The 24,042-nt window shown below is 35.1% G+C and overlaps 1 protein-coding gene across 2 annotated transcripts in view; it reads left to right on the forward strand.

The window, feature by feature from the left end:
* The first annotated feature begins 3,166 nt into the window (after positions 1-3,166).
* Positions 3,167-24,042, forward strand: part of ADGRL4 (adhesion G protein-coupled receptor L4) — a 115,762-nt gene continuing 94,886 nt past the window's right edge. For both annotated transcript variants that reach the window (XM_014788310.2, XM_087420166.1), the window contains exons 1-2: positions 3,167-3,243; positions 4,596-4,745. In XM_014788310.2, the coding sequence (XP_014643796.1) occupies positions 3,222-3,243; positions 4,596-4,745 (172 nt within the window). In that variant the 5' untranslated portion in view covers positions 3,167-3,221. The remainder of the gene's footprint in view (positions 3,244-4,595; positions 4,746-24,042) is intronic.

Here is a 24,042-nt window from a genome sequence, read left to right on the forward strand (position 1 = left end):
TATTAATAACCTTAGCAACCCACAGTGATCTAGCAAAAGGCAGGCATTGTTATTTCCATGTTACAATGGGTCAGCGGGCCCCCAAGAGGTTAAAGAATCTATTCAAGACAAAAGCTAGAGGTAAACCCAAGTCTTCCCAGGGGGTATGTACTTTCCGTAACAGACTTCAACCTGACCAAGAACCTTTCAAGGAAATCCTGTTTAATTTGGCACGTTATACACAGACCCAGGATAGAACTAATCATGGATTTGATAAGATCTCATGTTGCAGGATGAGTGTTCATACTAGTGCATTAAAACCACAGTTGGGGAGGTAGCTTAAAACGATTTAACTTCCATGTGTTATACTTAGGCCAAAATCAAGCTCTAAGAGAATGTTATATCTTCAAAAGTTAGACATGTTTCAATGGTACCCAAGTGAAGATCATTGGTAAAAGGTTAAAGTTCTATATTCTTTTAAGAGTACTTCTTTAAAATACGCTTTTCTCTGACAATTAAAATATTTGTTTGAATTGAAAATTGTAAATGGTTCCTTTTGACTAATGTAAAGAGAATGGATCCAAAATTATACAGTTATTATCTTATATCTGAGAAAACAGACTCCTTCAAGTAATAAATTTTTAAGTAATTTTGATTTTTACAAAGAACAATCTTAAAACTCTAAGCATCGTTAAACACTTCATGCTCACTCTTGTGCTCTCCTGTATTTTCCTGATAAAAACATATGAATAAACTTTTATTTTTTAAAAGAACACACATACAAAAGGAAAGTTGAAAATATTTTTTAATTGAATTTTAACTCACTTTTGTTCATTTTAAGCAATGTATAGAAAAAAATAATATATTTTAAAAATTGACTGCTTTCTATTTTCTTTAGGATAAAAATAAAGACTAAGTATGTGTGGCTGATACATTGAGTAAACTATTTTAGAGTAATGATTTTAAAAACAGGTACTGTGTTTCAGTTTGCAACTTGTCTCAGAAAATAATATATTTCTAAATATACGTCTTTTGACTTCAACGACTTCATATGATGAGTGTTTGCAATGACTTGGGAAAAACTAGCTGAATGAAGTCAGGTCATTGGAACACCCCAACTTTTATATTATAAAACTGGGCTTGTTACTTTTTTCCCTTCAAAGCCACTCCTCATCCTGTCTTTCCTATCTTTTGTGAATGGCTCCAAACTTTTGCTCACACAACTAGAAAACCTTTACACTCTTTTTGTCTCCATCATATCCCTCAACCTTAGCAAGTCAACCTGACATCAATTTGTCTGTATCTAATCCTTTCTTGAGTCTGTCCCTGTCTCCCCATCCAAACACTTCTACCTTTGTTCAGGCATTTGTAGTCTATTTCCTGGACTCTTCTGGCTTCCCTGCCTTTGATGTCTCCCTAACATCCCTCATTCAGACGGCTGCCAGAGTTTTTTCACTGAATCACTGTCTAGTTTTCTTTAAAAAAAAAAAAAAAAGGAAAGAAATCTTTAAAAGAAAACCAATTAACAACAGAATAAAGTCCAAAACTTATTTTTTCCTGGCATTTAGGGCATTTAAATCACCTTTTCAAACTCTCTGAATAGCAATAACTGGTGACTCCTCACTTTTGCATCACCCTTCTGAGGGTGGTCCCACTACAGAAGGAATAGAGCAAGGTGACTGGGAGCACTGACTCAGGAACGAAAAAGCCTGGGTTTGAAACAAACCAGTCACTCAGACTAGCTGTGTGACTCTGGGCAAGTTACACAACACCTCTGTTCCTTATTTCTCTCATCTATTGTGGTACCACTCTCAGGAATTAAATTAATTAAGTTAAATTATATCAAACTAGAAAGGGTCTAGAAAAATGCAGTGGAGAGCCAGGGAAATATGTCTATACATGAGCATTATGTCATTGTGACTTGTGTCATTGTGACTAGTTTTAGTTGTTGCCCCACTAGCTTATAATCTTTTTGGAGTCCGAGGGCCATGGCTTATTCATCTTTGTGAGGATACTCTCTATACAAAGCAGATTCTCAGTAGCTGTTTGTTAAATTAAACAGAATGCAAATGAAATGTGACAGAGGTGTGTCCAACTGTTTAAAGGTAAAATGAGTTGTGTTGATGGCACAGACATCAGCCATTTCTTTAAATCAACTTTATTGAGGTATAACTTGCATAAGATAAAATGTACCAATTTTAAGAGTAAAATTTTACGAATTCTGACAAATGCAGACATTCGTGTAATCACCATCCCCATCAAGATATAGAATATTCTCATTATCCCCAAATTTTCCTTTGTGCCTCAGCAGTCAATCCCCACTTCCCACCCCAACCTCAGGCAACAACTTTCTGTCATCATAGCTTAGCCTTGCCTGACATTTATTTTTAATTTTTAAATTAGAATTGTTTCTAGAATTGTTTCTATGTTTCAACCTGAATGATCTATGTCTATATAATCAACTCATACACAGTAACATGCAAGAGGAAAAGTGTGTATGATGCACCAGTTGTGCTGGGGTTGGGGGTGAGGGTAGGGGTAAATGTTAGTTGAAAACGGAAAACAGCATTTGTACTTCCATAACCATTTAATTCTTGAAACTTGGCTTTTTTGTTTTTGAATCCGTCATTTTAGGCACAGTTCTACCCTGTAGGCAAGATAGGTATATCCTTATTTAACACCCTGTACCCTTGATCCCAACAAGGTGAGGACCCAATCCTGGCAGTGAGTGCCCCGTTGTTCAGAATCAGGGCTCCTGCCTGCTCCTTGGCCCATGCTTCTCTCCTGGAGTTGAGGAGTGAACAGAAGACCGCAGCGTCCTGGAATTGAGGCTACAGGAAGGGCCCCGAGCCCTCCGCGGTTCTGGATGCTCTCTGGGGAAGGACGCTCCCTGGGTCTCTGGAGCGCTTTGGCTATGGAGCACAGGCTTTGAGGGTGGCACTCTGGTCGCTGCACCTGGGGGCAAAATGACCCCGCAGAGGGTCTGCAGGAGTGCTCGGGGCTGGTAGTCAAGGCAGGGAGTGAAGTCAGGGTGGCGTGGGGGAAGGGGCCGGGGCCGGACGTGGCCAGCAGACTCAGGGCTTGACACACACACTCACACAAAAGAGGCCGGAAAGTGTCCGCAGGAAGCCCGCGCGTCACGGGGGACGGAGCCGGGACCCTGCCGCGCCCGCCCAGCCGCGTCCCGGGTAGAGGCCCGCGCACCCCGCCGCGTCCCGCCACCGCCACCACCGCGGCCGCCAATGCAACTCCTCCCGCTCCTCGGTGAGTGCCCCGCGCCCCTGCCCCGAGCTCGCCTGAGGCGCCCATCGCTCCCAGGGAGTGGGGTTCGCAAGGTGCAACTCACGTGCCCAGTGGATGAGGCCAAGTCTCCAAGGAGAACTGACGCATTACTTACTTCTTAGGGTGTTTTTCTCCTTGGCCTTTCAACTCTGGAGTTCGATATTTAGGGCCCAGGGACTAAGTCACCTTTTTATTCCTGCTAACAAAGTCCCCAAAGTCTCTGACTTTGACCTTTCTTCTGATCTCCCCTCAAGAAATTTGGGAAATCCAAACCATTAACACTTGCGGGAGGTTTCCTGGCATTTTAAGGGGACTGCCAGCAGAGACTTTGGGTTCATTTAAAATACCATTTTGATGATGCCTGCAGAAAGATAATAAATCACATATTTGAAGGCAAATTAATTCTGGTGTAGACAGTGTGTACAGCCCTATGTGAGGCTGGGATTTAGAATTGAATGTTCAAGAATCTCTTTTTACCAGATAAGGACAATTTATCTCAGATGACTGTTTTCAGAACAATAACTTGCATGATTCATAACTGTTCATCCCCAAGTAGACTTGTCTTGAGAAAGCCTGGGACAACCATTAAAAATTGAACATCCTATGCTTTTCCTTATCTTTTCCTAACAGCCCACAAAATACCATTTCCAACTTTGTTTTCAAAAGCTCTGAAATAAAGTCTTATTCTCCTGTATGCTTCATTTTGTTGGTCGAGTTTGTGTCGTGTTCCATTTCCAGGAGATCAATCTTTGACCAATATGTTGAGTTTTGTCTTAATTTCCCCTAACAGGGGAAAATGTAAAAGAAATTTTATTATGGAAAAGGCAGAATTTAAAAAGAACATTAAAACACAGAAAAAACAATCATTGCATTTGTCCTCCTAGATGTTATGACATGTTGCTCTCATCTTAAAATAACAGATTTGAATTTGAAAAGACTCAAATACTCACTTTACCTTGATCTCTGCACAAAATCATTCCCAGAGGAGGGAAATTGCTTTACAATCATGCAATTACCTTTAAAATTATCTCACCTTCAGCAAAGGGTCCCATGATCTAGGAATGCTGTTTTCTTTATGAAGCTGGGTTGTTTACTACATTTTAGCTTTGTAGAGACTTACTTCATAAACATCGAGATTGAAGAAAAGCATTAATCTTTTTACTTACTTGCTCTTGTGCTGTTATTTAGCTAAATGCTCCCTTGGGAAATTCTTATAATCCATTTACCTAAATGGAAAGAAAGAAGTATATTTGTGTTTATTGCAGTCTCTCTCAACAATGGGGAGAGATTTTTCTTTTTCTTTTTGAAAAAGTGTGTTTCTCTATTTTCGTCAGTGGGTTTTTCCACTTTGCTGAATTGTGCCTTCCCTCAAAATTGCACCAAGAAGCCCTGTCTCCCAAACGCAAAATGTGAAATACGGAATGGAGTTGAAGCCTGTTATTGCAACATGGGATTTTCAGGAAATGGTGTCACAATTTGTGAAGGTAAACAATCTTTATGACTTCTTTTGGATTTTATTGGTAAGATTAAATTCTGATATGATTGCTTATCCCTTGTCCAGAAATTGTTTCACATTGTACTGTTTGATTTCATGCTATTATAAAAATGCTTAACAAAACAGTAAGTTTGAACTTCCCATGTCAAAATTTACACTCAGTTATTAATTTTTGATGATTCCATGTATATCTTATTTTGGGTATGAATATTAAAAATTACCCTTGAACTTAAGCTGGAAAACTAAGTTGCAGAGAGTAGAGTCAGTACTTTGGGGAACTAAAGAGCGGAGAGTTCATGAAGTCCGGGTTATACTGGTATGTGTGGCACTCAGATACCTTCTTTAGTACTTGACTACCTAAATTTGAGGATAGTGTTAAGAGATTTGAGGTTTTCTCCTGCATACCCCGGGTGTAGGAAATGAAGAGAGAAAGGGGAGGGGTAGAGACTTTTGAAAATATATTCTTTTCTGGAAAAGTGAATCCTATTTATAAGACTTTAGGCTAGAGCCCAAAGCAAGAATGCCAGAAAGGGTCCTTCAAGGGTGCAATTTAGCCCATTGACTTCATAAACAGAACACCATCCGATAATCAAATTTATATGATTTCTTGTCTGTGTTCTCCACCACCACCTCCACTCCTGTTTCCTCAAGCATCTCTCAATCTTTCTTTATTCTCTTTCAGTTTTAGTAGAATCTAGTTTTAACTGAGTCAATAGAACAACATCCTGGGTAGGAGAGAGAAAAAAAGTTCCAAGTCATATGAATTAGTTTTAAAATATAATTAAGTGGCAAATTCAAATTAGAACTGTGTGGTATTATACTCCTAAATGTATTTAAAATAACACGAACTTTTTCTAATTAAGCCAGGATATTGTACATTGTTAATATTGCATGTGTTTGCTTATAGCGTAAACAAGTTGTATCTCGTGATTCAATTTGATAGGCTCTTAAAAAAGATTAAATATGCAGTATATAGTAAGACCAAACCTCATCATAATTAGTGTAATGTTTTAAAAATGTAGAGGAAAGCTGCGGCTTTTTTATGGTGCATTAGATCAGGGATTTCTGCTTGTACATACAGCCAGGATTTGTAATATACTGTTTTACAAGCACTACAAAATTCTTTCCATAAATAATCTTAGATTTTTATTGTGTATTTAATTGAATGGCATTATGGCAACTTGCTAGTTGAGTGACCTTCAAAATATTGCTGCAAACATATTAGTGTGCTTTCCACCAATCATTACAAATTGTGCCATAGTCCTTCATAAACAGTGTTGTCTTTCTGTTATTCAGACACTTTTCAACTGTCATCATTACCATCATTAACATCAATAACTTTTCACAATTTGGACCTTCAGCAGCCAACCAGTTTATAATCGTGTTTCTAATGATTTCTTTTAAAAAGATATTTGCCATTATCCAGTATAGTTGTTTTTTCCCCCGCTGCCTAAGCCAATAGCCAGCTGAAGGGCAGAAAATATTTTCCGTTGAAAAAAATACTTCAAGACCTTTTGGCCTGCAATTTCTTTTCACAAAGAACACAATTTGTAATGGGAATTTTTTTCTTCTCAAGTTCATTTTTAACTTAAATCCCCTTCTTATTTAAAGAGTGTTATATGTTTACTTGTTTTAAAGTTTACTGTTTTGATGATATCCTCTTAAAACTACCCAAAGGTTTATGATGTCCTCCTAAAACTGTTCAGTTTCACCTTTCATTAATTCACTGATAGATTTTTGACATTTTTTTTGGTAAATATATTTGATATGTCTTAGAATTAAACCAAGGCATTGTATTCTCAACTGCTGAATAGACCAGGTTATATTTTGGGTTTGAAAACTCTTATTGGCCTTTTTCATCTCTAAAAAGATTCTCCACTCTTTCTATCTTTCCCTAAGATTGGTGTTAGGTTAATAAGAAATGACTAAACAGGAGTTTTGTTACAGGGGATGCCTACTTTGGGAGGAATAAAGGGTTTTTTTTTTTTTCTTTTTGGCTCATTACTATCATCTTCATAAAATTTGGCTGCCTTGGAGACCTGCCAAATAAAAGTTATGGTAATAACTCAACCTCACTAAAGGTACTCTGTTCCAAGAGCTAGTTTTGAACAAGTTATGTAGAATTTGGATTACATGGTCAAATAGAAACAAGTTTCAATAGCAGTGACTTTATTTCATTTAATCATTTTTTATTGAATGAATATTGAGCACTTTCACCATCCCCATTATCATTATCACCATCATCATCAGGATAGCTAAACCTACTGTGCAGTGAGTCCAAGATATTCCTTAACAAAATACCTTCCTCTATTATTATTCCCATTTTATCTGTAAGGAAGTAGAGTCTTAGAAAGGTTACATGAACATCTCAGTTGATACAACAAATAAGTGGTGGGGCCAAGATCTGAGCCAAAGTCTGTCTAATTTCAGCACCTGTATTCTTACTCTTTATGATTGACCATAAGGCCTCTGCTTAACAGGTACTGCTATGCCCTCGCATTGGAACAATGAATGATAAATTGGCCTTGATTTCCAGTATATTTAGAGATCGTTAGAGAACCATATTAAAAAGTTATAAAAGGGATAAATGGAGGTAAATTTGAGATGTGTAACCAACTGCAGGACAGCTTTCCAAGTGGTGGAGACATTTAAGCTGAGAATTGAAGAAATGGTATTTATGAAGACTGACAAAGTGGCAGGGAAGTCAGGCAAAATGAATCAGCCCTAACAAAGACCTAGAAGTTGAACATGTGTGGCGTGTTTTAAGGAGCTCCAAGTATTTCATGCTGGATATGTATCCCAGGGTATATTAGTTGAAGGGTCAGTGGGAATTAAGTCAAGATGTCAAGGGTATGGACTTTATTCTATTAACAAAGAGCTGTTGGCAAGTATTCAGTAGCTGAGTTACATGATAAATTGTGTGTATTAGAAAGACGACCCTGCTAGGTAGAATACGAATGGATTAGCAAGGGTCAACCCACACCCTATAAAAGCAATAATACTTTATATTTGTATAGTTCATTATAGTTTATGTCACTTCTACCTAATATACCTTTAATTTTCAAAGCAAGCTTTTGAAATCAAAAGTACAGTTGCTGTCTTTTATTTACCAACACCACTATGACTGGTCGTAACTAGTTCTCTTGAGCTCCGTGCTACAGCCTTTTGCATATGAGAGAAGCAGGACTCTGAAACCTTGAGTTTCCCAGTGTCCCAAGGCTAGAGTGATAAAGCTAGGACTCAAACTCTGGGTTCTCAGTCTTCTCTAGATTACCAAAAATGTTGGCATATGACTAGTCATCTGGCATAATTGGTGTAGTACAGGTTTTTAAACTAAATTGGTAGAACAGTATCATTTTAATAGAAGATTATCTATTTTTAACAACTTTATTGAGATAGTTCCAGGAATTTATCTACACACTTATCTTGATGCTGATACGTGAGGGTGTTTTAAGACAGGAGAGGGAGAAGTTTGTGTAGAAATTTCGGGGTATATTTAAAAGCTTTTGAAGTTGTCGATGATATTTAACCCTAAAATTTAGTTCATTTTAGTTTTTTAAACGTATATTACTATTGCTATGCCTTATGCTTCTTAGCACAGTTTTGGTTACCCTCTGGTGCACAATTATCATAAATATATTGAGTGAGAAATCCCTCTTCCCCCAGGTAATTAGGAAAATGTTAAAAATGGGAGGGAAGGTTGGAAGGGCTGAAAGAATCTTTGCTTATATCTAAAATACAATATTGCTTGCATTGGGATAAACTGAACTGTGAGAAGTGAGAAGCAGGGACAAGGGGAAGGATGCAGTGCGGTGCATGTTTGCGTGTGAGGGCAGGTGGAAGAGATAGTCTCCCTGCTCTCCCATAAACTCACTAAGTGGAGCTGTGTTCTTGGAAGGTTCATGGAATCAGAATGAGTAGAAGAAAAACATTTGCCCCAGGTGAGGATAGGAAGGGTCAGGAAGGATGTAATTGACAGCTTGTGCACAAGTATAGAAATCTTTCCATAGGTTGGGACATGCCTATTATGAACAACATCACAACACTTGACAGAAAATAATGAAGTCTTGATGCTGGCACTCAGGGAGACATATTCTTTGTTGAAAAAGCAGTTTTTCATTATTATCTAATGACCATATATATGCTTGTAAAATTCCACTGGCAGAATGTTATAATAAACTAGACAGCAGTATGACTCTGGTAAAGGTAGAGAGAACAATGTCACAAGAGCTATCGAAGAGTCAAGAAGAAGAAATAGCCTACGGGTTCAGAATGTGGGAGAAATATTAGCTAAACGAATCCACTAGCATGATTCTGCCAGGGCTAAAAAAGAAGTGCTGAGGACACGTGATTGTTTCTGTAGCAGTTTGTTCTTTAGTAATAAAGAGGATGCTCATCAAAATCAACCGTCATCAGAAGAGATGCAAAGCATACCAAATGTGTGTGTGTTATGTCGTGTATATACACATCAGTTAACACAATTACATACACTATCTAAACTACGTCTTATGAATAACAAATACAGTTTTAAATTTTTAATGAGGTGATAATTTGATAATTTCCATAATAGAAAGGACAATAGAAAAATAACACTAACTCTTCTTTGCCTCGTGTCTCCATGATATTTCACATTTAACTACGAAATATATAGTCACACTTATATTTGAGATATAATGATTTATATATGAGATATATATATATATATATATACCTTTTGACTTTTATGAAGTGTGGTCACCACATGTATGTGAATGATTTTTAAAAACAAACATGTCAGAATCACATGCACTAATTGGTATCTCCCATTTCTCACTCAAGTAAGTGTCATTGTAAGGTTGTTCAATTACTACAATGACGCTGCCAATATTCCAAATTTTATTAGAGCACTTACTTTATAATATATACATAAAAATATTTTTTATTATATATATTATAAAAATGTATTTATATAATTTATTTTATTTATATATATTTATGTATAAGAGGAACTTTTCGCCAAATCCAACGGGTAAAGTGGATGATTAATTACCAAAATGGTTTTAAGAAAATGATGTGTGACTATAAATATGAGGTGAAATGTTTTGCAAGAGTAGCATGGAATAAAGACAATTTTAAAAGTTTTGAAATGTTTTGATATTGCTTATAATACCTTGCTTTTAAAAACAATATCCCTGGAGTAAAAGTACTGGCTTTCGAGTCATTGCTTCTCATTTGGATGCATATGATCTGTTATTTGTTTATAGATGGGTGCATTATTTTCATGCATTCATCTCATAAACATTATCTGTCCTTCATGAATACACTTTCAAAGGACATTATTAATATCTCTAGCTCTAAGAGTAACAAAGATAAACCTAATACATTGTTGAACTAGATTCTAAGTGTATACCAGCTTAAGAGACATATTCATTATGCAGTTATTAATGCAAATATTTTATAAAAAACCATTACAATGCAGGAAAAAAAGCCATAAAAACATATCAGTGCATTTTGAGGAACAGATGAAACGTTTTCTTATATGAGAAAACATCATAAGTACCTTTAGAAAATGACTGAGAAAGAGGCAAAATCATTTACTTATTTTAATGATTGGAATATTTATTCTGTTCATTTCATACTTGAAATCTATTATAGTTTTGAAAATTTAGAAAATGGTACCCCTAATTACTTAGCATAATGACAGTATATTTCTGTTACCAAAAAAGATGGTCCATCAGCTTAGTTTTGCCATGTCCTGGCAAATTAAATGGTCTGGTTGCCAAAGTTAGTCTATTTATTAAGTGAGACAGTTTGGAACAAAAATGAGGAAAGATAAGGTTCACAAATTATCTTTAAATTGTGTCCATATTAATTTCTGTGAAGTTACATACCCAGAATGTAGAATGGATCAAAACTGCCTGGATTAAATTCCTCTAGAGAAGCTATTTTTCACAGCAACTTCTAAATCTTGTCTTTTTTGCCTTAAGGCTGCGAATGGGTATATTTTGAATATTTGTCCTCATTTCTCATGAGGCATTGTCAGCTCTTCTGGTAGGTCATCTGCAGCTTTTCTTATCCTTTTATGTTTGTTACATTTTTGTAGTGTTGGAACTTAGGAGTAGAGAGTTGAGTAACAGTCGAGGTCAGCATTTTCTTTTCTTTCTCCCTCCCTCCCTGCTCCCCATCTTCTCTGTGTTTTCCTTTCCGTTCTTTCTTTCTTTTTTCAATCCTCAGACAGAAGTGGTTCCTGATTTTTAAGCAATATTTAAAAAATATTTGAAGAATTAGAAATATAGATCGCAATAACATTACCTATACATCTTCCTTCACATATGTTACTAAAAACTATTGAGGAGGTAAATGTTTTTTGTAAGACAAATGTGTTTTTTACACACTCCAGAGGAACTTCTTAGGTAAATGAATACTAATACCAACTTAAAGAAGTGTGAACTCTGATGTGCTTCTAGGTAGTCACGTGTCAGATTCGTTTAAAGTGAGGTGTCTATTTCCTTGGAATTTCTTGTACTGCATGGAAAATGTAACCTATTTAAGAAACGATAGTCTAAATTAACCCAAGGCTTACATACCAGGATGCATGATTTCTGTGAACTTCATCCAAACAAATAAAATACCTTTGCCAATTTCAGAAATCCTTTTCCTTGTACTAGAAATACGACCTCTTTCGACTGTTGACAAGAAGAGTTACACAATAGAGAGAACAAAATCTACCATAATAATTAGCTGGAACTTCCTCAAAAATATTCACTCCATAAGATTACAGATTCCTTCATCAGGTAGAAAGAGAAAAATAAAACAATAAAGCGTTATAAAAACTTCCTTTAAGTTAATATGTTATTTTTTAAAGAAGAAAAAAAGGACTTGTGTCATTTGAGTTTTGCTGATCAGGTCCACAGTTTTAAAGTTAAAAATTTCTTTGTTCACGGGCCTGTCCGATGGCATAGCGGTTAAGTTCACGGCGTTCTGCTTTAGCTTCACAGGTTCTGATCCCAGTTGCGGCTTGTCAAGCCATGCTGTGGCGGCATCCCATGTAAAGTAGAGGAAGATGGGCAGGGATGTTAGCCTGGGGACAATCTTCCTCAGCAAAAAGAGGAGGATTGGCAACGGATGTTAGCTCAAGGCTAATCTTCCTCACATAAAAAAAAAAAAAAAAACTTCTCTGTTCTGATTTGACAATGCCATTTTTGCAGTCTGAGATTCAGGAATCATTTTTCTAAGTTATCCTGTTTCATGTTTATCTCACAGGACAATTATGAGAATTAATGAGATACAAACTAAGAAATATCTTGAGTTCTTGAAAGGTTTAATATGAACATATGATTTTGGATTCTCATGAGTAATCTATAGTGAAACATCATGAAAATTTTTCTTCATGTAGGTCTCATTTATTTTTAATCACTTTTTAATCAGTCTTTATCTAGATGGATTCATTTCATACTTAGAATCAGAAAAGTAATACAGATAACTAATGGCACAGAGAATTAAATCGAAATAGTAAAAATCAACACACAGCCTCTGAGTTCTAATTTCAACAATCAAAAAGATTTATTCAAAATTCTGTGGCAAATCAATTCTAAATAAGACTTACCATCTGATTTCGCATTATTAGAGTGCTTATTTTTTTCCAAGGGAAGATTACCATTTTTTGTTTTTACTTCAGGCTACAACATTAATTCATAATATATATGCCATAAAATATGTGCAGATGATGATAAGGCATCAATAACAATAAAAGTTGCATATCATTTTTCCAGAATTAGCTTTCATTCTGCATGCAAAGTAAACATGGCAGCTGTACCATATTATATTTTCTCTTCAGCTATATCTTTAGGAGCTGATAGGAAATTAAAATTAAATGAAAATTGTGCTCTAAATGTGGAATTTGCCTACATTTTAATCCTCTGTTGCTTTTCAAGAAAAATACTGGTAGAAAGAAGAGAAAGGGATAATGGCAATAACAGCTTCAATACCACACAGTAACACATGAGTCAATTTTTCTGCTTTGTTTATTATAGCGCTACTCTTTTGGCAATATTTTAAGATTGCCAACTTTATTTTGGAAAATTGGTGATTCCTTTTTATTCTGGGAATGTCAGTCATTTATAATCCCAGTTTTGTAGGGCGTCAGCGTACTTCATAGCCAACTCCTGGTTTTTCAGAAGCAAATTAACCAGTCTTCTGATTGTCCATTTTCCCATTATTTCTTTTCTTCCTTATTTAGTTTCTTTAATGCTTAAATAAGTAACTTTCAGATTTACATCTTCTTCACAAAATAGAGTAATAATGTTGTTAACTTTAGTGCTTTCTGTGAGCTAGACACTATTCTAATCACTTTACATGAATTTATGAATTTAATTCTCACAACAACTCTCTAAAAGCTAGTATTATCCTCAATTTGTAAATTAAATAATTTTCTCAGTGACAGTACTTTCAAACAATTGCCTCATATGATCCTCAAACTATTCTAGGAGGTAAGTCTACAAGTCAGGATTGATTCTCATTGAGACAAAAATGAATTATTTTGGTTGTACTTTCCCCACCTTGAATCTGCTTTTTTCCCACTACATTATCAAAACAATTGATTAAAAAGAAAAAATTTCGTGGTGTGTATATTTAAGATACGTTAGGAATAAGTGCATGGAAGTTAAAACTATTGACAAGTTTCAATATCTTGATGAAATTCACAGATCAGGTACAATTGTTTGACTCCTGTTTGTCCACAGCCTTCAAGCCCAGTGTACTCACAATAAAATCACTGAAATCAGAATGGGGCCATGAGAAGTCTACTCATTAAGAGTGAACTTCCCAAAGCAGAATCCAGTGCTACAAAAGGGGGCAGTTCAGTGTCCACAGAGAAGGCTGCAGTCAAGATGGTGGCTTGCCCTGGTGGTGGTGATTTCCTATCCTTTTCCCAGAAAGAGAGTGGACGTCAAGGTAATCGGTTGAGACATTGTTTCCCAAAGGCTGCACAGACTGGGCTCCCTTTTCCCCACTGGGGTTTGCTCCCAGGTAAAGCCAAGAAAATATTCTCAAAGGAAACTTTGTCATCTGCCTGGAAGGAACTCTTGAGAGTGAAAATTGATGCCTCCTTTCTGTCTACTCCACACCTATGCTACCTAAAATACTGTCTGATAAGTGCTGAGCCCCGCCCACGTATACAGGGAATTCTGAACTCTCTTGCACTAAAGAGGTTGTAATGGCTGGCAGGCAAAACCTGGGCCAAGCTACCTGTAGTAATCAACATTGTTATTTAATTATAAACATGAGGGTCATTTAAGGATAACTAGTCATTGGAGAAAGGCCAATAATACAAACACAAAGAAGAATAAATAGAACAATTGGCCTGGAAAATGATACTTTTAGGAAGAAAAAATAGGTTAAGGGAAAAAGTCCAATTTATACATTCAAAGAAATTCTGGAAAATTTTGTACCCAAATAAACAACAACAGAAAAGTATAATAGGCTGCTATGTACAAAAGAGCTATCACACCACAAAAATCCTTTCTTCTTCGATATATCCTAAAGCCTTTGTGTCGCTCAGTTCCTGATACCTCCTTTCTCTTGTTGCTCTCCTTTTGTAGCAAGAGGCATCAAGACAATTAGCTCATAAATTGTCAGTAATGCAAACCACTGCTTAAAAACCACCAGAATATTGAGGCTAAAGTCTCCATTCCTTGGTTTCATCTCCTACACAGATGATCACACATAGAACAAGGAAGCCACAAATCACAATTTTTTTTACACATCAGTGGAAGATACACCAGGGCTGCGTTAGTCAAGCTGTTCTTGAGCTCATCAATGGGATTTAGCACCCTTTTTATTGTAAGTTAATTTCACCCCCTTGTGATCTTTTCCTTTACCTGTGCCCAGACCTCTCCCAAATTCCACCCCTTCCTGCTTTATCTCAAAGGTGAGACGAGGTAGCCAGTGTGTTTTCTGACCCTAATTGAATGATTTGCCTGTGGTTTTTCACTTTATAGTGTCATTAATATGGGGATGGAGCCCACATGTGGTAACCAGGAATAGTGTATTGTTGAAGAACCTGAACCTCAACTTTGTTTTTGACTCACTTATAACTTTTGTGGCTATAGTATTGTAATTATCTGCAGTCTTCCTATGTTGTCTGTTTTCCCAAGAGAATTCCTGAATTCTCTGGCTAATACTTTTGATTGTTTCTGCCAAACAAATCTAACATATTTTTCTCCTCTAATAAAATGTGTATCTTCTGATCAATATTATTCCCAAATTGAGGCAATAATATACAATAGAAGGGCTGAAAAATAATACCCAAAGAATTGCAAAACTAAAAAACTAAGATGAAAAATGTGAGAACAAAACTGAGAAACAGAGGACCAGAATGGGGAATCTAATATCCATCTAATAGAATTCTTACTGAAGAAGGGATCCGACAAGATTAAGCAGAGGAAAAAATAAAAAATATGACAAGTTCCCAGAGCTTGAAGAAAGACATGAATCTTCAACTGAAAGAGCACTCTAGTGCCCACCTATCTTCTACAGAGTATGTTTGTGCCTTCACTTCTCAGCTTATGTTTAAGGAATACCTACTGATGGATATCCTGCTATAAAAGAGGAATGTGGTTTACTTCATAATCTGGCACTTTTATTTATACATTCAAGTTGTTTATTTCCTTTATGTCCTTAAATAATAATGGAATATACTAGCTGACAATATCAGGCTGCTCCATTCCTGGAACCTAGAGTGGAAATCTATTCAAATCATAGGGACGGAGTGAGAGAAAGTGGTTTTCAAAAGGATATTTGGGTGACTTACCATCAGGAGAGTGAATAGATGCCAAGCAGCCAAAAAATGTAGATGACCACTACAAGAAAAGTTTGTATCAATACTTTGAGCCTCCATTTCAAATTATATTCATCTACTTTCATTTAATCTCTACTTCATTTAATTACTTTCCTGAGATGAATTCTAGCCTAACTAAGGGGTGGGGGCATATTTTAGAAATCCTGTGATATTATCTCATCATCTCAAAGTAGTTTCTAGATCAAAGTCTTATCCTTCAGGTTCCCATTATTGGATCCCTCTCTTCTACTCCTATAACCTGGTAACTAAGATCCAGTCCTGTAACTTGGAACCTTCCCAGTATGCCGTGCCCTAGTAACTAGATTTTTTGGTAATAAATTCTGACATCACTATGCCAAGGTCTTAAATTTATTGTATATATTCTAGCCCTGTTCAACTGGGATTCTCACAGTAAGTCACAAAGAGCATCCGAGCCTCAGTTTCTCTGTAAAATGAGCAGATTTCACTAGGATCGTTATTAATGTCTCTCCCAGCTTTAAAATTCTTTGATTCTATTATCGTGAGACATTTATTTGACCTGTAGTCAATTTCCAGTTTGACCTCTTTTGGGGTAAATGGCCTAAATTTGGGGCTTAATTGAAAACATGAAAATGAAACAGATATGGATTTTGGTCTCTTGCCTCTAAACTCAGGGCACTTTCCACTCTACTATCCTGTATTTTTAACTGTGATGTCTGGAGCTGGCATGACCGATGCAGGCAATGCTTTCTTCTACTCCTGTGCTCTCTGCTCTTCCCCACTCATGGCCATGATACATCATGATTTTATTTCCTGCTGAGCCGCGATATGACCTCAAAGTTCTTCTCCAGGCAGATGCTGCAAATCAGTAGAGGTTGGCGTATAAATAAAATTTATTTTCCATATTTTCTCTGGTGGCTTCCACCCTTGGAAGGAATTTCTGGACCAATCTTCAGTGAGCCCTTCTGTATTACAGTGCTGAAAAGTAAGGTATTCAATATAATATGATCAGCAAGAGAAGTACAATATCGGAGTCACTTGAACCATTAAAAACAAACAAGAAGGCTATAAAACCTTGATTTTTGTGTTTGCTCCCCTATCGGAGAGGTTTAGTTACTGTTATATGTGATTGAGAATAACCCTCTGAATATGATGGTGTGCATATCCATTTTGAGGGGAGGAAGGCTGTGATTCATGTAATTTTGTAACCACCATTTAACTGATATCTGGAACAAAATGCTACGAAGTGGACCTTGTCCTTGTGTTGCAATTCCAAAAGAACTTTGATGATTGTGTGTTTATGAGTGTGTGATGAGCCAGGGATGGTGAGAGTGGAATTGATCAGAGGGGCAGTCCTCTCAGCTGGAAACGTGTGGCGACATTTCTCCATCCTGAGGACTACGCATATTTACAAGCTTCAAGATACCTTTGTGTCAGGCTCAATGAATGGGACAGGATAATCAATCATGTGCGTCCTCAGAGGAGAAATTGGGCACTTTCAATGTTAGAGATATTATAAACTGAGACTCGTTGTCTAAGACCCAATACACTTCATTTTCTTTGCAAGACCCTCCTTGTTTCTATCTGTTAAGAATAATTGCTTGTTTTTTCACATTCTCCTCATTCCTTTTTATCTTTAGGTTAAAACATAATATTGGAGTAAGTTTTGATGGAGTCTGCCTCTATTTGGTGAGATTTTGGAAATCCCAGCAATGCAGACATTGAGTCATTGTCCTATTTGAGGACAGTAACTAGTTCTTGTTCTTGATTGTATCCTTGGAAACTACCAAAACTCTTTGGTAGTTTCTTTTACCAATCTGTAAAATCCTATGGATTGTTTTTGAGTGACTATTCTGATTGTTTGGTGACCCATTCTTTGTTCGTTGCCTATGCTGAATTTAAGACATGGTGGATCATATTCCTGCTTGTGTGAATTAGCACTCAGATTGGGTTGAATTTTATACATTGTGAAGGCCAATATGGCAAGATGACCTTAGGCATGATCCCATCCCAAATATTTTGCTGTAAATAAAGAGTATTCATTATAGCCAAATAGAAAATTTGCATGAATAATCATAAACTTTTCTCCATGCTATCTTTATTTTCCTACTTCATTTTGAGTGATCAACTATACAAGACTGAATTTTCACTAGCTTATTTATTGCTCTTTTGAACATTTTCATGAATTAGAAAACAATGCCCTAAGGCAGGGTTAGTTGCAATATTGGTGCTAATCCCTTGTGATGGTCTTCTAGTTTTGAAGCATGCTGGCAGTAATCTTCAGTCCCAGGAGTCATATTGGCTATGGTATTTCCCTCTGGGTCTTATGTATCAAATATGCCTTTTTCACAAAAATCCTAGGAACTGTTAAATCATTGGCACTTAGAAAAATGATATTTTTACTTCCAATCATGTTAGTACTTTGACAGTTCTTTCTTTAGTGGCAAAAAAGAATTTTGGTCGGTGTTGTTAAAAATACCTGTCTCAAATTTATCACCCCTTCCAATGAACTGACCTTTTTAAATACTTTACATGAAGCTGTATTTATTCTTATTTAACTATTTAAGATGAAGTTTTGTCTTTTTTTGCATTAATATGTACAAAGTTAAGGACTTTTATTAAAATAAATTTTATTTTGCTTTTTATCATGCTGTAAATTTGATTAAAATAGAATAAATGATCTCATGAATGAATTGGGAAGAAATAAAATATTCTTACTGTCTATAACTTTGAATCATTTCATTAGAATTTTGGTACTTCCATTATGTAAGGATTATGAAGAAAATATTGTCTCCATCCACAAAAAATTTTTGTTTAATTAAAAAATAATATATTTTAACTCTTCCAAAGAATTATTCACTTCCTTGCTCTAGGAAAGATTCTTTTGATTCCATTTAGCATTGCTGAAATCAACTAAAAGATTACACGTTTAGGAAGATGTGGGAAAAATGATTTGAAAAACTCTAAACGTATTATCTCAGATAATTTTCTACTTCCTGTCTGCCTGAGATATGATTTTATGTGCTGTATTTTACCAACCATCAAACAGCACATTAGTCCCAAGGATAAGAATTTACCTGACTTTATCTGATTTACATAGATTTGTATACTTTGTTGGTCAGCTGTATGAGAGAACACCACTCACTATGTAGTGTATGTTATACACTATTTATAAAAGTCTCAAACATTTGAAATGTTAAAAAACATAGAACAAAGCATATTTGTCTAGCATGAAATGTAATTTTCTGAATATTAAAACATTAAGGCAAGATTATTGAAATATCTCAGCTCCTTTAACTATTTTGGTCCATTGCCATTGAGTATAGATGAAAAGTACCAATGCTTAAATTACTGTAGTCTCATGTGTAGTTGTGAGTAGGGTGAGAATGAGGATATTAGGAGAAAAAAAATTCTGTTTAAAAAAATTGGAATATAGAGAAAGGACTCCAAACTACTGAATGTAATAGATGATGGTATTTGATATTCAAGTCAAAGAGTTTTCATTAAAAATGTGATTGTCTTGAGTGTCATTGGTCAGACAAGCTCAATTCCCGCAAAGTTCCTTTACATGGCATTTTTTGCAAAGTACTGCTATTTTCCATATCATGATTTTTCCCACAGTTTTATGTTCAGATGCTTAATTTATATTACCAAGAAATCTGGATTAGTATACAGCATCCTAGATTCTCTTTATAATTGTTTAAAAGTTCCCAAAACAAATTGCTAGAAGATAGAATGTCAGAACTATTCAAGCCTTGTTCTTATTTTAAGGAGGAAATTAACACTTTGGTCCATTATTTGCCATGGAAAGAGATAATGACATTCTCTAGGAAGATTAGAATCTAACCAAACATTGTAGGCTATATATAGCATACAAAGCCTTCTGCCATTTGTGAAAATGCTATCAGGGAGAAAACCCAGTGACTAAGCTTCCGTACTGTATTTTTTAGGTACACAGATTTAATTTAGAGATTATGGTTTGAAAATAAAATTTACTGTATGAGTGTTTTGGGCTGATAAGAAATTGATTTTGCGACCTTGCTACACCTTAATTGAAATATCTGGCAATGTGTCTTGACTAGGTTTAAGGAACCATACATTCTTGGAACCAAATTATTCCTTCACGTTGAACTCGAAAGTTAATCACTTTGTTACCTAAAGGAAAGAAAACTACTTTTTGCTATTGTGGGCTTTGAATAATCTCCTTCTCTTGCATAACAAGCAGGTTTTATGGAATTGACATTTAGTTGCTTCACTATATTGAAGGTGGAGCTCTTTAATTTATTTGAGTGATATTACTTACAGATTTAATATAGTACTTTATATTTTCTAATATTTTAAAGGTTATATTTATAAACTCAAAAACAAGAAAGTGTGTGCAAGCGAGCCCATTTAGACATAAATAAAGGTTATTTGTTATTTAAATTATTCAATAAATGTTAGAATGTAGTTTTTAAGAAATTGCAATAGAATGAAGATAGTAGGTTGTCAGTGTTCTCCGCACGTCTTAAATGTTAGCTTATTTAACAGATCTTGACTCAGGTTGTGTTTACGTGGGAAAAAAGTGGATTGCAGAGGAGAGTTAAAACAAATCGTGAAATTTGTAAAATCTTCCCAAAGAACGCCGAAATATATACCTTCTGTGAGATTCTTTGGGAGTGACTAAGCAGATCAGTTATCTATACAACAATTATCCAGCCAAGTGGACATCTCCACTTTATTTCTCTTTTGTGGATATAACATCAGAACCTAAATGTGCGTCCTGTTTATTCAGTGACTTCATTTTCTTGCCCTCTGCTGAGCAAGGACAAGACCTGAGTCTTAAAAATTTATTAAAAATATAATTGAAATTATATTTAACATTTAGAGCTCAAATTAGGAAGGAATGTGCTGTTTTTTGTGCATTTTTGATAATTAAAGTTGACAGGTACAGACAACTAAATCAATTTCGATTTGGAGATTGAACAGAGTGTAGGTAGTGCTAACACTTCCCTGATAGCTTTGCATTTGTGGTAAATTTTTAATATTTTGAAATAAGAGAGTTGTATATCCTCTGTATCAGAAGGATTCTTATGCCAGGTTTCCTGGCGCCATATGGAGGATAAGTTCTGAAGATAATTTCTGGACCTTTATAAACATGGAAACCTAAAGAGAATACTAAAATAAAGTACAACAAGTCTCTGTTGTATGTGCAGTACAGGAGGGAAGCAGATGCTTGATTATAGGGTTATGTTTGTGTATTCAACTAGTATTGTGTTCATGCAGCAGTTTCCTAATGGAGTACCATGTGGAGAAGAATAGTTTTTAAATGTGTTTTGGACTTTGAATTTCAGTTTATTAGTTGACAAATATGTCAGAAAATTTTCAGTAGAGGCATTAGTTATTGTTTTATAGTCAATAATCTCTTTATACTTACCCTTTGAAAAAAAACCATGCTTTAAGAATAAATATGTATACAGTTAATCTGAATTTAAGCAAGGTTTTAGGTATAACCCATAGTACAATTTCATTATAATGTTGAGAAGAGAAAAGCTAAGTCTTATCAATTATTGGTGATAGAGTTTTAATGAAAAATTCCAGTGATTCATTTTTGTGATCCAAGGACTTACTAATACCTTAATATTTGCAGATCATTCCTTTATTAATGGAAAAGAAATTGTCATTATAACAATATTTAAAGTAGATATGATACACTTAAAGAGTAGAATTCAACATAAAATTTTGATGTATGATAAGTATTCAACACTAGGATAATAACCATAGGAGAGAATAAAAATGGCTATTGTTTATTTCAAAGTAGATTTCACAAGGTGAAACATTATGATGGAAACCCACTATGAAAACCGGGACCTCAGCTTTTTAGATTCAGCCACTACTGATGAGTTCAACCAAGACTGATCAAAAGTGAAAACAGCTTATTGTGGGAAGGAGGCCTACAGAAGAAGCAGAACCTCTGAGGCAGCCATCTGTGAAATCAAATCCTGTGTCTGTCATTTACTAGCTACCAGATTTGGACTAGTTTCTACATCTTCGGAATATAAATAGTTTTACAGTCAACATGAAAATATTTTTGAGGATTAAAGAAGATAATACAAGCACAACACTTAGTTATGATACTGGCCATACAAAAAGGCCTCAATAAGTGATAACCGTTATTAATGTAAATCTGTCAGTCACTTTCTGCCAAATTGTTTTTGGTAGGTCCATTCTCTTTCTCCTTTCCCAAATCATCCGGGAAACTAGATTAAGATCATCTAGGCTGCTAGGTTCTGTGGCTAATGTTACACATAAAATAACAAGAAGCTCTTCTGCTTTTCCAAACTCCATGAAGAGCATTACATATGTGGACTTCAGAATATACCTGGAAAAGGGCATATTGCTCCCTACTTGTTAACAGTTTATTAATCCTTAGCTTACATTTTAGGTTTGCTGTGTCCGAATTGAAAAAAATTTTTAAAAACTCATTTACTTATTTGTAAGCTTTCTTTAAAAAGTGAGTTTCATTAAATTCCTTTGTACTAATCACCTAGTCACCATGGTGAAAGACTGAATTTAAAGTAGAAACTTGTTTAAAAAGAATATCTTGGAATTACTTCTCTCAAACTTTATATATATATATATACACACACACATATATTTTATATATATATACACCAATAAACAAAATTATATAAAAAATGCTTAGTATTGAAGACATAGTACCTAATGGAGGATATAAAGTACCGGAAGAAACAGATTAAAAAAGTGTAAATTCTCAGAAAACAGTTTATTTTATTTACTGGAATATTTATCTTAATTGATTAACAAATATATTAATATCTATCGCATTTTTTGTTGCTTGAAAACAGTAAGGTTTACTTTAAAACTTAAACAAAACTTTGTATTATGAAATTCTAATTATTTTTGTTTTGGCTTAACAAATTTCCCACTGAAATTAGCTATTTAAAAATACATGTAGACACAGAAAAATGCATAGACAATAGATATTTCTCTGTATGAAGTTTCCGTTAATTATTATGCAATTTTTTAAAAAGATTTGCAGGATACTTTGGCATAAAGCTTATTAGAATAGAGAAGCATATGTGTATATATATGTTTGTATGTATATATAAAATAGAATCATTTTTTGTATATTATAAAATAAGATTCACTTTTCTTTGAATCAGATCATTCTGAGAGAAATGTAAGGGAAAATAATTTTGTAGAGTGGAAGGATTGAATATTTGGCACAACTTTGTTTCAAAGACAGTAATTTGGTGTCTTACTTCTCAAGTGATTTATATAATCTCCAGGTAGATTCTTAAACTCTGAGAGAAATCACGGATCCGTAGAATAACCACACGAGACAGCACTTATCAAGATTTTCAGAGCCTGGGAGATGTGACCCGTGTGTTCATTGACAGAAACTGGTTGAGAAGAATGATTGGAATTACTCTATTATGTTTCTACTTTCCTGTGACTGTTCAGCCATTCATCAATGGAATATCTCATCCTGAATAAGGATAGATTTCAATGGAAATATGTCAAGACACCTTTATTCAGTTCAGCAACATTTCTGAGTTTAACTTATGTCAACCCAAGATGATCAAATATTTACTCATTGCATTTGAACCCTTAGTAATTTCTTGGAAAACTTCCCAAAAAATGAAAAGCAGGGAACTAAATACAAATTCAATTGATTAAGAATGAAAAGGCATCCTTTTGAAACTAAATCTCAACATAATATTTTTTAAAAGTTAAAACAGACTTCTTACACTGGGCCGGTGATAGAAATTCACGTCAGGTTCTCCAAAGTCTAAGTTTACTCCTCTCTAATTTTTCAACCTGTCATTTCAAAATTATTTTCAATGAGCTGATGATCAAATTAACTTTTTCAAAATGTCCTTAAATAAAGTGTTTAAACCCTTGATATAATCTCATTTGTTTTTCATTACTTTAATTTTCTAATTTACAAGAAAGTACTAGGTTATGACTTAAATTTCTTCACTTTTAAATGTTTTATTTTTAGGGCTGGCCCCGTGGCTTAGCGGTTAAGTGCGTGCGCTCTGCTGCTGGCAGCCCGGGTTCGGATCCCGGGCGCGCACCGATGCACCGCTTCTCCGGCCATGCTGAGGCCACGTCCCACATACGGCAACTAGAGGATGTGAAACTATGACATACAACTATCTACTGGGGCTTTGGGGAAAAAGAAATAAATAAATAAACATTAAATGTTTTATTTTTAATTCTAATATATTTTGCAACTTTCATTCTAATTTGTCGAGATTCCTAAATTGCAGACACAAAAATTGCCGTTGCCATTTAAAAAAAAATTTGAAATAATATGATAAATAATACCTTATCATAAATCTAAAAATCTATAATTAATGTAGATAACTTTTTTTAACAATAGAGCAATAAAGTTGAATCAAATTGGAAGCTCTTTTGTGTAAGTTACCATTCATTAATTCATGCATTCACTCACTCAAGAAATACTTGCTGAGCACCTTCA

The sequence above is a fragment of the Ceratotherium simum genome, chromosome 2 (assembly GCF_057802395.1).
Source record: "Ceratotherium simum simum isolate JZ-2026a chromosome 2, ASM5780239v1, whole genome shotgun sequence".
In the NCBI taxonomy this organism is placed as follows: domain Eukaryota; kingdom Metazoa; phylum Chordata; class Mammalia; order Perissodactyla; family Rhinocerotidae; genus Ceratotherium; species Ceratotherium simum.